Here is a 15150-nt window from a genome sequence, read left to right as displayed (position 1 = left end):
AGACGTACGCATCACAGCGGTGATAGGCAAATGACTCCCTGCTTTTTGTGTCGCTTGTCCCGTGTCGTGGCGTTAGCTGTGGAGCAGGTACGCCGAAGCCTTGTGTAAACCTCCTGCGGTCAGTCACGGTCTTGATGACATGCCTTCCTGCAGGCAGGGGCTGCGTTGGTGTCCAGGAGCATGAAGAAATAAACATTTAGATATTATGGGATGCGTGTTTGTGTTCATCACCAGAGAATGCAGCGCACTCATTCACGAGAAAGAGGGCAAACATGTCCAGCCCTAACCTGAGGAGAACAGCAGGATTAACTGGCGCCGTTGTTAAAGTTAATGACAAACAAGAGCACGAGTTATTTGTCAGAATGGTGAAATTCTAATCCACTTGGCATTACCTGTTATGCACTATAAGCCTGTACTTTGACCTGATCTAGGTTCACCTGCAAGGGCAGCAGTTGGTAATGATGTCATGTGACTCAAATCCCTCTGTGATGTGGTATATTTGGAACCGAATGAGCACCGGAGTTGAGTATTCCTGGCTTTGACCTCAGAAGTGTAACTAGGATTTTCCCAAAATGGAAGTGCCACTCACAACTGCTGGGGCAGCTCCCTGGTGTGGCAGCGGTTCCTTGTCTGACCACTAGGCGGAAAATAGAAGGCGGCAGTGTAGCATTGTGGTAAGGAGCAGGGTTCATAACCAAGCGGTTGCAGGTTTGATTCCCCGCTGGGACACTGCAGCTGTACCCTTGAGCAAGGTACTTAACTCAGAATTGCCTCATTAAATATTCAGCTGTATAAATGGGTTAAATGTAAAGATTTTAACCTGTGTAAGTCACTCTGGATGAGTGTCTGCTGACTGACAGTAATGTAATATAACTTAATGTAAAATAGTATTCACAACCACCTGCCAAAACACCCACTTCAGCTGAAACGGACTTTTGAGAGTCTTTTTCAGAACTCTCAGCACACTTGAGTGAATACATTGAGCTTGAGAAAAACAGTGGAGGTAAAAATAAAATTGCAAGAGAAGTAAAGTAAACTTCAGCGGTGTGATTTTCAGAGAAACCCGCAGCTGAAGCGGGGACGGGAGCGCAGCTACACCCCCTGAATCCTCCCGAATCCTCCCGGGACGGCTCGGCGTTCGGCGGCGCGAGCGCGGCGTGGCCGGAAACCTAAGCGGCGGATCATGCAAATGGTGGGAGGCGGCGGGAGGCGGCGGCCGGGCAGCGGGGCGGCACGGCGGGCCCGGCGTAATGCTGCATCTGTATGCCGGGAGAGCGGCGGCAGATTACAGTAACCCCCGGTGGCGAATCCCGCCCGGCCGCTCATTCCGCCAGCGCCGTCCCCACTCCCCAGCCCCGCGGGGGGTCCCTTACTCCGGCCCGGCTCCTTCCGCAGGCGGGGGGTGTGAGGGAGGGCCGGGCGAGGGGGGGAATTAGGCTGCGCAGGCTTTGGCGGGACCCCTGCTGTGTCTCCCCCCTGGATGAGGCGTCTTTGCTTCCCTGAGCCGCTAATCCCGCCGATCAATAACAGGGTGCAGCGCTGCACCGCGCATGTGCTGTCACACCGCTGGGTCACTGCCGAGCTGGGTCACCGCTGAGCTGGGTCACCGCCGAGCTGGGGCACCGCTGAGCTGGGCACCGCTGAGCTGGGCATCGCTGGGCTGGGCATCGCTGGGCTCGTTTTTGCCTTTTGGGGGGGGGGGGGGGGGGCGGGGGGGGGGAGGAAGGGGCAGTCCTGCTCTGCGCTGGAAAGACAGAACCACGCCATCGAGAGCAGCTCCGCGGGGGGGGGGCTCCACCCTGTCACCGCACTGCAGATCCTCTCATGTCCTTGCTGCTGTTCGGGGAAAGTCCTCAGGCGGTGCTGAGTGCCGAGTCTCCTCAGTTCTCCGGATGAGTCTCCCGAGCAGCTTTGAACCAGCCTCTGGCGAACCGTCCCCCATCCCCCATCCCAACGCCCCCAAGCTGCTGATCGCACATTTCTATGCACAGGATGACAGGCGCTAATGCGGCCGAGCTAAACGGCAGCGTTTCGCGGCCTCTCTGCCCCAACGTGCCCTGGGGGGGGGGTGCTCGCGATAAATGCATCATCAGCGGCAGCCTGGGGGGGGGGGGGACAGAAAGGTCACGGTGCTCTAATTGGGCCGTAAATCGGGCCCACGGCGGGGGCGGTGACATTTACACTGGTCTACCGTGTCACCAGGCGACCCCTGGGTAGGCCCCTAATACCCTCGTTCCTCCCCTGAGCCCTGCCCCCCCAGTTTTACAGTTTTACAGCCCATAGTTACAGGCACGGCTTTCTGTCCTTCATCAGGTGACCCGTGACTGTTTGACTGTTCTGACTGTTTACATTCCATTTATTCATTTGGTAGATGTTCTTGTCCACAGTAAAGGTACAGAAATGCATAAAAACAAGCCACACAAAACAGCAGGACAGAAAACATAAGCTTTGATTAAAACTGTCAGAACTTCTGATGCTGGTCTCTGCTGCCCAGACACACACTGCAAAAGATGCTCTGACACCGGTCTCACTCTGGTCTCACTCTGGTCTCACTCTGGTCTCACTCTGGTCTCACTCTGGTCTCACTCTGGTCTCACGCTGGTCTCACGCTGGTCTCACACTGTTGCTCATTCAACTTGAATGGATACACTTCTGTTCTTTTGTGCTGGAATTCGGTCTGGATAAGAGCGTCTGCAAACTGAATGTGATGTAATATATTGTAATGCAATAATGACCTCTCTTTCTCTTTCAGAAAATACTTCAACTTCTTCCAGAGAAGATTAACAGTAGATGGCAGTTCCACAGTATAGGTATGTTGCTGCCTGGGGTTTGGTTGGTGGGGATGGTGGTTGACCTGTTCTTGAGTATGGGATATGTGGTAACGTGTGTGGTTTCAACCAGGGGAAGTTTGCATAAAATAAAAATGTTTACAGTTGCAGTGGGGGAACTTCCTTCAAAGAAAATCTGTCAAAATAAAAATTTCAACAATGGCTACATCAGACATTTAACACTTTTTTTTGGAGTCAGTAAATCTGCAGAACACTTGTCTTGGCAGATATTGAAACACAGGTTGTGGAACTGGGTAAACCACACCTTGAAAAAGGAGAAGTTGGCCTTAGTTTCACTATCCTCAGATACTGGTATTCAGACTCCAGAGACTGATGGCTGACACCAGAGCTTGTACTTGGATTTGAAGCAGCTCCTCAGAAATAATACATTTTTGTCCATTTTTTTTTCTATTTAGCACACACTTAAACCACAGAAAAGATTGAATAAATCTCAGAATAGGGATTTAATAACTATGATGTACAAATAAATTATCTCTTAGTAGCATTTGTAAAGTAATAATCTTCTATTATGAATTAGGTCTTATGAATATTTGAATAATTCTTGTGGAATGGCCCCAAATCTTATATTAGCTGGCATGAGAGGTAGAACTCTTCTGAATCTGACTCACTCGATAATGATGAAAGTGAGTTTTAACAACAGGGTTTCCCCCCTCCATTTGGAGTGCAGTTCTATCTCTTCCCTCAGTCTTTAAATAGCGCAACGTAAACCTTGATTCAGGCTAACCGCAATGAGGTCTTTGCCGTTGGCTTGGAATGACACAATTAAGGAAGTGGTACTTCTCCTTTTCCTCACAGCCAACTGCACAAATACAGACGTCTGCACATGTTAGCGGGACGAGGGAGTGGGAGTGGGGGGAGATGAGCGCGTAGCGTACGCTGCCAGACTGTGTGTCGTCATGTCTGTGGGAGTGGTTGTGGAATCTTACGATGTCACGCCTGCGGGAGTGGGTGCAGAACCCGATCGTTCCGTGTCTGCGGGGGCGGGGCGCGGCGAAGGTTGAGCCTCGTGTGGTGCAGACTCTCAGAGCCCAGTCCCCACCGGGTCACCCTCCTGTCACCTCAGCTCGCAGCAAACAGGAGCATCAGCACCTCTGTTTATAGTCAGCACAGCAGGTGCTGGTGAGGGCTGCAGGCTCTGGTGAGGGCTGTGTCTGCAGCAGAGCGCAAAGCCGTGGGCTCTCTCACAGACTGAGGTCAGAGGTAAATATTTGTGCCTGCCCTTGGCTGTGTCACAGGTGCCCTTTTCCCTAACAACAGTGATAATGAGGCTGAGGGCGGGGTCTCGGTTAGGCTTGGCCAATGGCGTGCAGAGAATTCCCTGAGGGCGCCTACAATAGGTTAGGTCCGCAGAGCCCTGCTTCTTCCTGTAGCTCCGCTGCGGAGCGCGGAGGAGTGAGAGTCAGAGCAAGCCTCAGAGCAAGCCTCAGAGCAAGCCTCAGAGCACGCCTCAGAGCAAGCCTCAGAGCAAGGGCTCGGCATGACCGGACGCACAAAGCAGCCTGCTCTGCGTTTCACAATATCATCAGAGAAGCGCTGTGTGTGTGTGTGCGTATGCATGTGTGTGCGTGCTTGTGCTTGTGGGTGTGCGCGCATGTGTGCGTGCTTGTGTGTGTTAATGTGTGTGTGCGTGCGCGGGTGGGTATGTGTGTGTGCGTGTGCGTGCGTGCGTGCGTGCGTGTGTGTGTGTGCGTGTGTATGTGTGTGTGCGTGTGTATGTGTGTGTGTGTGTGTGTGTGTGTGTGTGTGCGTGTGTGTGTGTCTGTGTGCGTTTGAGAGCAGCCCTGATGCATAGAGAACATAGTGTGCTCTGATGTACGTGCGTAGCACCTGCATGCAATAGAGGGGCTGTTTACACCACCAGCAGTGGAAGGCACACAAAGGAGAACATAATATGAACACATCATATTATTATTATTATTTTTAAACCAAACGTCAGCAGCGTAGACTGTCACTTCTGTAGGGAAATATACGCCTGGAAGCTGGTGTCCTTGAGTTTGAGAGAGGAGAGCTGCAGGTGTGGGGATCTTTCTCAGAGCACCTGAAACCTGCTGCTTTCCCCTATGCAGTGACGGCTTCTCTCTGTGTGGAGCCACTGAATATGTGACCTGTGTGTGACCGGGGCCTTAGCCTGCTCCTGGTGGAAGCGCTCTGATTGCTTTGTGCCTGTAACAATGATAGTGATCCACCGCCAATACTAACCCCAAACCTTAACTGTGAAATTTTGATTCTGATCCAGGATCAGTTGCTGAGGGCAGAAAGTGTGCACAGTGGTGAAAGTCCCCAGTCCTTTCCTGTATAGCCTGACTATAACCACCGCGATAAATCCAGGAAGAAGGAGAAAAGGTAGCCAGGCTTATACGATGCGTATTAGCTGAAAATAATTAGCCGCAGAAGGAAAGGTAAATGAAATATGCAAATGCGGGTCTCATTTGAAATGCAGATTGGAAATTAAATGATGGAACTCCTGCCGCTGCAGCCGGAGTGGGACAGGGCTCGGAGGAAGCGATAACCTCAATCATCTCCCCCCTCTTTCTGCAGCCCTCTCTCACGGCTGTGAGACCCGGCGAGCGAGACTGCAGACCACCTGCCCAACAGCCCTCTCCTTCATTGCCGCTTCACACCCTTATGAAATCTCCTGGCCCGATTACACTTCGTTAGAGCAGAGATGAGCAAATTCGGCAGGCATGGTGTCACAGTGTGAGTCACAGCTCGAGGCACAGGGCGAGTCACGGCTCGAGGCACAGGGCGAGCCACGGCTCGAGGCACAGGGCGAGTCACACCTCGAATGCGCAGTGTGCTTAAGATATCTGCGCTGTGCAGGGAGAGGCAAAGGCCCGAGAGGAGAGGAGGGGAGGGGGGGGGGTGAAGGCCGGAGGCTGAGGATCCTTGTGAAGTCATTACCCCCCCTTCTCTGTCCTCCCTCTGTTTCTTTCTGTCCCTAGCGCTCTTTTTCTCTCTCTCCTGCTATCTTTCTCTCTGCTTTTCTTCTCTCTTTGTCTCTCACTCTCTTCTCTCTCCATCTCAGGTACTTTTTTTACTGCCTTCTTTTTTTTTTCTATCATCTCTTTTTTTTTTCTTTTACTCTTTTCTCTCCCCATCTCTTTTCTCTCTCTGCTTATTTTCTCTCTCTCTCTTGCTGCCTACTCCTCTCTCTCTCCCTCTCTCTTTCATCTTCACACCTTATGTTTTCACAATATTTTATTTATGAACAACCCTTGAAGCACCATTCATTGAATTGGAAGGAGCTGCAGTCTCGCAGCCTGCCAGACCTGCAGCAGTGGAGATCTCATGTCATTCGAGTGGCGCACGTTAGCCGTGTCGCACGTTAGCCGTGTCGCAGGCCGCGCGGCTCAGTTCTCTTCCCAGCAGGGCCCCTGACTGCTCGCTGGCTTCATCACGCTGAACAGAGCTATGCGTACGGAAGATGCGTGCATCCCTCAGTAAGCCTCAGGAGAGCAGGCCATCCGCTCTGTAAAGCACAGAGAGGGTGTCGTACGCTGCCTTTCCTTCAACTTTGTGCGGTTTTATCTAACGTCCTCCGTTCTGTCTGCTCCCTGTCTTTGCAGGTTCTATTCTGAAGAAGCTTTTGCACACTGGAAACTCTTTCAAGGTAAAAACTGCGCTCTCGTCTTCCTGACAGTGAACGTGTTCGCACAGCTCTTAAACAGCCGCGGCTGATTCCCACAGGGGGGAAACGCCTCAGTGCTGACCCCTTACCGTCCGCCCCCAGACCCGATTAAACGATTGGAGAGGGCGATGGGGCAGTGTTTAGCCTTTGGTGGAGATGGAGCGATCAATAAGTGATGCCTGCCAGAGACTGATCTCACTGTTCATCTGGCTGCAGCCTTCTCTCCGAATGAATAATAGATGCCCCCCCCACCCCCCCGCTCCCAGCTGTGTTCCCCCAATCTCCAGTCCTGCTATTGCTGTCCCCGGCCCTCTCCACAGAGATGTCCCAGGAAGAGGACTCTGGGAGGCTAATAGGTTATGGATTCTGTGATCCAGTGACTATAATGTATGGTAGTGTTTGTAGTTATGACTTCCCTTAATTTTTAGGCTGCCTCGTCAGGTTAGCACAAGCTATCTTGTGGTAGGGCTTGAACAGTGTTCTGCTCACACTCACTGGTGTGGGAGTGCTGTCATCCTGGTCTGATACTCATTCATGAGAACGGATGCACTCCTGTTGTCGCTGTGGAAGTCTCTTACCCACAGCGACTGGAAGTCGCTGTGGGTAAGAGCGTCTACTGAATGAATGTAACTGTAAATGTAAATGTAACGGCCCTCGTGGTCCTCCCGTCTCTCCGTCTCTCTCTCCGTCCCTCTCTCTGTCCCTCAGATCCGATGCGAGGGGATCCGGCTCTTCCTGCTCTGGTTGCAGGCGCTGCAGAACCAGTGTGCGGAGGAGCAGTTCCTGATCTTCGCCTGCCTGGTGCCGGGCTTCCCAGCCGTCCCCTCCTCCCGCGGGCCCTGCACCCTCGACACCATCATCTACAACCCTTTCTCCAACCCGCCCGACGGTGAGCGCCGCGCCCCCATCCCCTCAAACCCCCACCCCCTGCCCTCCCGCCGGGTGGGGTTGCTGTGGCCACATCCTGGCTCAGCAGGAGTGATGGGGAGAGCACACAGAGCCATAGGAGGAGGTCACAGTAGTGTGTGTGATCGGTGTGTCTGTGCTCTAAGAGTCGTGTGTGATCGGTGTGTCTGTGCTGTAAGAGTCGTGTGTGATCGGTGTGTCTGTGCTCTGAGTCGTGTGTGATCGGTGTGTCTGTGCTCTAAGAGTCGTGTGTGATCGGTGTGTCTGTGCTCTGAGTCGTGTGTGATCGGTGTGTCTGTGCTCTAAGAGTCGTGTGTGATCGGTGTGTCTGTGCTCTGAGTCGTGTGTGATCGTGTGTCTGTGCTCTAAGAGTCGTGTGTGATCGGTGTGTCTGTGCTCTGAGTCGTGTGTGATCGGTGTGTCTGTGCTCTAAGAGTCGTGTGTGATCGGTGTGTCTGTGCTCTAAGAGTCGTGTGTGATCGGTGTGTCTGTGCTCTAAGAGTCGTGTGTGATCGGTGTGTCTGTGCTCTAAGAGTCGTGTGTGATCGGTGTGTCTGTGCTCTGAGTCGTGTGTGATCGGTGTGTCTGTGCTCTAAGAGTCGTGTGTGATCGGTGTGTCTGTGCTCTGAGTCGTGTGTGATCGGTGTGTCTGTGCTCTAAGAGTCGTGTGTGATCGGTGTGTCTGTGCTCTAAGAGTCGTGTGTGATCGGTCTGTCTGTGCTCTAAGAGTCGTGTGTGATCGGTGTGTCTGTGCTCTGAGTCCTGTGTGATCGGTGTGTCTGTGCTCTGAGTCGTGTGTGATCGGTGTGTCTGTGCTCTGAGTCGTGTGTGATCGGTGTGTCTGTGCTCTGAGTCGTGTGTAATCGGTGTGTCTGTGCTCAAAGAGTCGTGTGTGATCGGTGTGTCTGTGCTCTGAGTCCTGTGTGATCGGTGTGTCTGTGCTCTGAGTCGTGTGTGATCGGTGTGTCTGTGCTCTGAGTCGTGTGTGATCGGTGTGTCTGTGCTCTGAGTCGTGTATGATCGGTGTGTCTGTGCTCTGAGTCGTGTATGATCGGTGTGTCTGTGCTCTAAGAGTCGTGTGTGATCGGTGTGTCTGTGCTCTAAGAGTCGTGTGTGATCGGTGTGTCTGTGCTCTAAGAGTCGTGTGTGATCGGTGTGTCTGTGCTCTGAGTCCTGTGTGATCGGTGTGTCTGTGCTCTAAGAGTCGTGTGTGATCGGTGTGTCTGTGCTCTGAGTCGTGTGTGATCGGTGTGTCTGTGCTCTGAGTCGTGTGCGGCCCCTGTGTCCCCTGCAGCCAAGGTGGTCCCTGAGGAGATCACGCCGCTTGTTCCTGCTGTGCCTGGCGAGAAGGTGGCTGATGACCAGACCTGCTACATTCTCCAAACTCTGCTCAAGTTCATGGTCATCCAGGTGAGTCGGAGTGGGCGACCGGCCAGCTGGATTCCTGCACGAGTGCTTCTCACAGTAACACCCTCCTTTCCCACTCTCTGTTTTCAAGGCATCCAGTCTAGAGTGGAGAAACAAAGACCAACAAGACAGCGGCTTCAGGTTCCTCTTCTCTCTCTTCAAGAAATTCTACCTTCCACACCTATTCCCCACCTTCACCAAGCTCACCAACCTCTATAAGCCTCTTTTAGGTGAGTATATGTGTGCATGTCTGTGTAGGCGTGTGTGTGTATGTGTGTATGTGTGTATGTGTGTATGTGTGTGTGTGTGTGTGTGTGTGTGTGTGTGTGTATGTGTGTGTGTGTGTGTGTATTTGTGTGTGTGTATGTATATGTGGGCTCTGTGCTTGGTGTGAGGTTCCCTGCGATAATGCTGTTTTGCAGGATGAGAGTGTTCAGAGGGCCTCGGTAATAAACATTGTGGCTGATCTCAGGAAGGAACTGCTCCTCAAACCCGGCTCATGTGCCAGTGGAACCAGGCCATTGTTTTCCTCATTGGCTTTGGAAGCAGGGCCTTCTGCACAGATAGCACAGCATATGCACCGGGAAGGGCAAAAATGTTTGAGTGGAAGGTCCAAGTGAACATGGTCACTTTCATTTCCAAGCACAGCAGATGCGAGATGTATACGAGAGGGTTGACCGAACCAAAGCCACGGCCTCAGAATGATGTCTGCTGTCTCTTCTCTTTGCCCCGAACTTGAATGTGACACCAGTTTCTCATGTTGTTTTTCTTTCATCCCACCTTTCGCTCACCTCTTTCTCCTTCCTCTCCATCTCTTTCATTTCCCCTCTTTTCCTGTATTTCTCTCCTGCTGTCATTTCCTTTCGCTGTTTCTCCATGTGTTCTCCCCCACTGTCTCCCTTTTATGTTTCATTCCTCTCTCTCCCTCTTCCTCTTCATCCCTCCATCCCTCCCTCGTCCCTCCCTCTCTCTCTCCTTCAACCTGTCTCTCTTCTCTCATCTCTCTCGCTCCCCCTCTTCCTCTCCCTCTCCCTCCCTCCCCTCTCCCTCTCTCCCCCTCCCTCCCTCTCTCAGACCTCCCCCACCACAGACCAAAGCCCCTGTACGTCCCGGTGACGCGGAACAATGAGAGCACCTTCTGCACTCGGGACCAGTACCTGGCCCCCCGCGTGGCCTTCATCACCTGGCTGGTCACCTTCTTCCTGGAGAAGAAGTACGTCAGCTCGTCCATCCCTAACGCCAAGAACGGGACAGAGGTGCTGCCCAAGCTCATCCAGGTGAGCGCGCCCGCCGTCGCAACTGACCCCAGATCAGCCAAACCCGTCACAAGCGCTCATTCTCGGCTCTCTCAAGAGGAATACAGTGCATTACATTACATTATATGCATTTGGCAGATACTCTTATCCACAATGACTTCCATCACAATAGAACATAAGTGTATCCATTCACTTTAAATGAGAGTGTGTATCCATTCAGTTTAAATAACAGCGTCAGACCAGGCTGACAGCACTCCCAGACCAGTGAGTGTGAGCATAACATTATTCAAGCCCTACCACATGTTAACTTGTGCCCTCTGACAAAAGCCAAGTATACTGCAATACAACATGTCCTAGAACACAAATTCATAATACATCATAATACTAAACATAAAAATAACATCAAATGCAAGAAGTAGCAGGTGTTAGGGAGTGGGGATAGAAGTGGAACTGAGATGCAGTCTGAAGAGGTGGGTCTTCAGTCTGCGTTGGAAGATGGCCAGTGATTCCGCTGAGTAATGAGTGAATTGTATTGAATATAGGGAAATGGCCCCTGGTCTGTGTTGTGTGTTGTGGTGCTGTACGTGTGTGGGCGTGTGGTTTAATTTGCCTATCATTGGTCTCCTCTCTGCTTTTGCATAGCGTTATTTGTCCTGAGGTAAGCCTCTCTCATGAAGAGGCTGCAGTCAGCTGACTGGCGCTGTAGTAACACCTTTATGGGTGTGCTGTACCTGAGTGGCACTGCTGTGTGTCTCTGAGGGCCTCTAACCTGTGAACTACTGAGTGAGAGGAAGGGGAGGGGGGGTCAGAGAGCTCAGAAACTGTGTGTGCGTGTGTGTGCGTGTGTGTGCGAGTGTGTGCGAGTGTGTGCGAGTGTGTGCGAGTGTGTGTGAGTGTGTGTGAGTGTGTGTGAGTGTGTGTGAGTGTGTGAGTGTGTGTGAGTGCGCGCGTTTGTGTGTGTGTAACTCCCTCCCTCCTCACACAGACTGTGACCGCGGGCGGTGGCAGTCAGGAGAAGGCGGTGGAGCCGGAGCCCAATGGGCCGTTGGAGCAGGAGAAGAGCCACTCCAACAGCAGCACGCTTTCGGAGCGTCGGCCGAGCACCTCCAGCGTGTGCAGCATCGAGGAGGAGCACCGCGGCGTCTACGACATGGTGCACTGCATCCTACTGTCCACCCGCGACAACGTCAACTTCGTCAACGAGGTCTTCCATCAGGTGGGCGGCCGAACGCTGAGACACGGTGCACATACAGGCTGAGAGGGGGCGCACATGCAGTGTATTACAGACGCGTGCTGGCCGGAGAAAACCACCACAACAGCCCCACCATAAAACTGCACTCGCGTTCCCCTGAGAGCTGCAGACTTGAGCTGCCTTTATTTGTCTTGCACTGCCCCCTGGTGGACAGATCTGTTCATCGTGGTTGTATTCTTGTGTCTGCTCATCTTGATGGTCCTTAGTTTTGGGATCGATATCGGCTTGGCTGATCCTCTTCAGACAAATTAATTAAGAGTTTTATTGGGCAGATTCACAGTGTTTCAGATATATAGTGTTCTGGAACGTACACTGTTCTTTTTGGCTGTGTTATCACAGAGTGATACTGTAGTATAATGTGAACGTTTCTGTGTTGCTAACATGCATTGTGTTGTGTGTAGGCCTTCCTGCTGCCCTCCTGCGAGGCCTCGGCGACCCGGAAGGTGATTAAAGTTTACAGGAAGTGGATCTTGCAGGACAAGCCAGCGTTCATGACGGAGCCGGACAAGGGCAGCCAAGAGGAGGAGAGCGAGGAGGACGGGTCAGAGCCGCTGCTGACCACAGAGACTGACAGCTCGCACACGCAGGTACTGTCCCTATATCACACACACACACGCAGGTACTGTCCCTATATCACACACACACACACGCACACACACACGCAGGTACTATCTCTATATCACACACACACATATACAGGTATACACACACAGACAGACACGCAGGTACACACAAAGACACACACACACGGAGTGTAACTGCGGCGTTCTCTCTCCCAGGCGCTGGAGAGCCACGGGCACAAGCGTTCGTCCAGCTGGGGACGCACTTACTCCTTCAGCAGCGCCATCAGCCGGGGCTGCCTGACCGAGGAGCAGAACCACGACGTCAAGGCTGGCATCCAGCCCACCCTGCAGGTGCACAGATACACGTACACATACATTTACATTTATTCATTTAGCAGACGCTTTTATCCAAAGCGACTTACATAGGTTACAGTTCTTTACAATGTCACCCATTTATACAGCTGGATATTTACTGAGGCAATTGTGGGTTAAGTACCTTGCCCAAGGGTACAGCAACAGTGCCCGGCAACCTTTCGGTTACGAGTCCTGCTCCTTAACCACTATGCTACACTGCCGCCCCCTATATATACATACACACACACAGATACACGCACATACGCATACACACCCCGACACACACACACACACCACAGTTACACATACTGACACACACACACGCATACACACACCACAGATACACACACACACACACCACAGATACACACACACGTACACATACACACTCACAGATACACACACACATACGCATACATACCCCGACACACACACACACACACACCACAGACAGAAGTGGCATGTCTGAAAAGGGGTCACAAGCCTAGAACAGACCTGACATAGACCCCTCCTGACTCCACACTATCGGGAACCCAGCAGGTGTTTGTCAGCTGCTTTGCTAGCCATGGAGCCCTCTAGTGGCAAAACTGTATGACTGCAAGAGCTGCTCACTTTGGACAGAGCCAGTGAGTGAGAGGTGCTCCAGGGCTGCTGTCTCCGGTCTCAGCCAAAACCATTCCACTTGCTGGCAGCAGACATATTATTTCCTTTGTGCTGTCAGTTACTTGACTGTTCTTGTTTTTAAAAGTCAGTCGGTCAGCGTTGTTCTCAGTCAGACGGGCACAGTCATGACCTTTGACCCGGTCAGCCCTGAACTGTTTGAGGCTGTAACCTAATCACATATATTCCTGAAGAGACCATTTCGAAAACACTGTGCAGACATTAGCAGGGGAGGACAGGTGATTGGGCGAACCTCTGTGCGCATCTCCCTGGTTCTGATCCAGTCGGACGAGCGGTTGAGTTGACCGTGACCCCGCGGTCTCGTTCTCACTTGGCAGGTTTTCCTGACCAACTCGGCAAACGTGTTCCTGCTGGAGCCCTGCCAGGACGTGCCCAAGCTGATGGAGAACCAGGTGGAGGTGTGCAAAGGCGTGCTCAGCATCTACCGGCAGATGATCATGGAGCCCACCATGAACAGGAAGACCTGGTCAGTTCTGCTGTCAGATTCTGATCCGTCTGGTTCAACCCCGCCAAGCCTTGTGTGCTGTTCCACTCCATTCATTTTGCCAACTGCTGCAGATCTGCTGACTGTTGTAGATTCTTATTTACTGTGTTACCGGCAGTCCTGTTCTCTGTGACCTCCTTGTTCTTACTACTCTTATTACTGTGATATGCGTTTAATGTATCCAGTCATATCAGCCTTATCAGGTCCTCTGTCTAAGAGCATGTCCTCCAGCACTGATGTAAGTGGAGTGTGGCCGGTGTCAAAGCTGATTGGCTGGCTGGTAGAGAGCATGCTGGGATATGTGCCTGCAGGGAGCAGATGCTGCAGGTGCTTCTGAGGATCACGGAGGCGGTGATGAAGCGGCCGCAGGAGAACCAAAGAAAGGACCCCTTCGCCGAGAAGCTGGCTGCCCTCCTCTTCCGGGTGAGTTCTGATCTGGGAACAGCATGGGTTGCCAGGAAACAGTGTGATGGTAGGAGTGGGCACCATCATGGGCTTGGGCGCTGATCTGGGAACAGCATGGGTTGCCAGGAAACAATGTGATGCTGATTGTGCAATGTGAAACTGACATGCTGATTTTGAACCATTCACACGGTTTTGCTACAGAAGACTTTGTATTGGTCCATACAAGCCAGTACCCGACAACACATGGTGACTTCATCCGTTCTTGAGTTCCTGAAGCTCCACATTTCAATCGGTGGCTGACAGTTCCACCAGAGACCTAGATGTACAGTATGTCTTCCCCATCCTCCCTGTGGCGCGGTTGTGACGACCCGGTCATGGTGACACGGTCGTGCTGATGCGGTCATGGTGCCATGGTCAAGCTTGGCAGCTGGGTGGTGTGCGGTAGGGTAGAATCATCTGGGGACCGCGTTCGCGCCCTGAGAGACCGTGCCTCCCTCCACCCCAGACGATCATCGTGGCGTGGGTCCGGGCCAACCTGAGCGTGTTCATCTCGCGGGAGCTGTGGGACGAGCTGCTGGCCGTGCTGTCCTCGCTCACCGAGTGGGAGGAGCTGATCAACGAGTGGGCCAACATCATGGACTCGCTGACCGCCGTGCTGGCTCGCTTCGTCTACAACCTGGACATGGCCAACCTGCCGCTGGACAAGCTGAGCGAGCAGAAGGAGAAGAAGCAGAGGGGCAGGGGTACGGCGCTCGGACGCCTACACATCTCTTACACACACACACACACACACACACACACACACACACACATCTCTTACACACACACACACACACACACACACACACACACACACATACACACACATACACACACACACACACACACACATCTCTTACACACACACACACACACATACACACACACACACACACACACACACACACATCTCTTACACACACATACACACACACACACACACACACACATCTCTTACACACACACACACACACACACACACACATGCACACACACACACACACACACACACACACATCTCTTACACACACACACACACACACATCTCTTACACACACACACACACGCATACACACACACACACACACACACACACACACACATCTCTTACACACACACACACACACACACACACACACACACACATCTCTTACACACACACACACACACACACATACACACACACACACACAACTGCTACACACACACACAGCTCTGACATACACACAAATAGCTCTTACATACACAAGCACAGCTCTTACACAAACACACACAGCTCTTACATACAGCCCTGCAAGCCTCAGGGGTGATCAGGGATCAGTGTGA

At 52.3% G+C, this 15150-nt stretch overlaps 1 protein-coding gene across 1 annotated transcript in view; it reads left to right on the top strand.

Annotated features, from left to right (window-relative positions):
* The window catches only part of ralgapa2 (Ral GTPase activating protein catalytic subunit alpha 2), a 140980-nt gene that overhangs the window by 40857 nt on the left and 84973 nt on the right, over positions 1–15150 (top strand). The window contains exons 4-15 of the mRNA XM_036541827.1: positions 2753–2810; positions 6416–6459; positions 7186–7366; positions 8678–8793; positions 8882–9020; positions 9865–10067; positions 11032–11262; positions 11700–11885; positions 12078–12212; positions 13214–13362; positions 13692–13803; positions 14291–14528. Of these exons, the coding sequence (XP_036397720.1) occupies positions 2753–2810; positions 6416–6459; positions 7186–7366; positions 8678–8793; positions 8882–9020; positions 9865–10067; positions 11032–11262; positions 11700–11885; positions 12078–12212; positions 13214–13362; positions 13692–13803; positions 14291–14528 (1792 nt within the window). The remainder of the gene's footprint in view (positions 1–2752; positions 2811–6415; positions 6460–7185; positions 7367–8677; positions 8794–8881; positions 9021–9864; positions 10068–11031; positions 11263–11699; positions 11886–12077; positions 12213–13213; positions 13363–13691; positions 13804–14290; positions 14529–15150) is intronic.

Source organism: Megalops cyprinoides, chromosome 12, assembly GCF_013368585.1.
Source record: "Megalops cyprinoides isolate fMegCyp1 chromosome 12, fMegCyp1.pri, whole genome shotgun sequence".
Taxonomy (NCBI): Eukaryota; Metazoa; Chordata; class Actinopteri; order Elopiformes; family Megalopidae; genus Megalops; species Megalops cyprinoides.
This window is presented reverse-complemented; position numbering and strand designations above follow the sequence as displayed.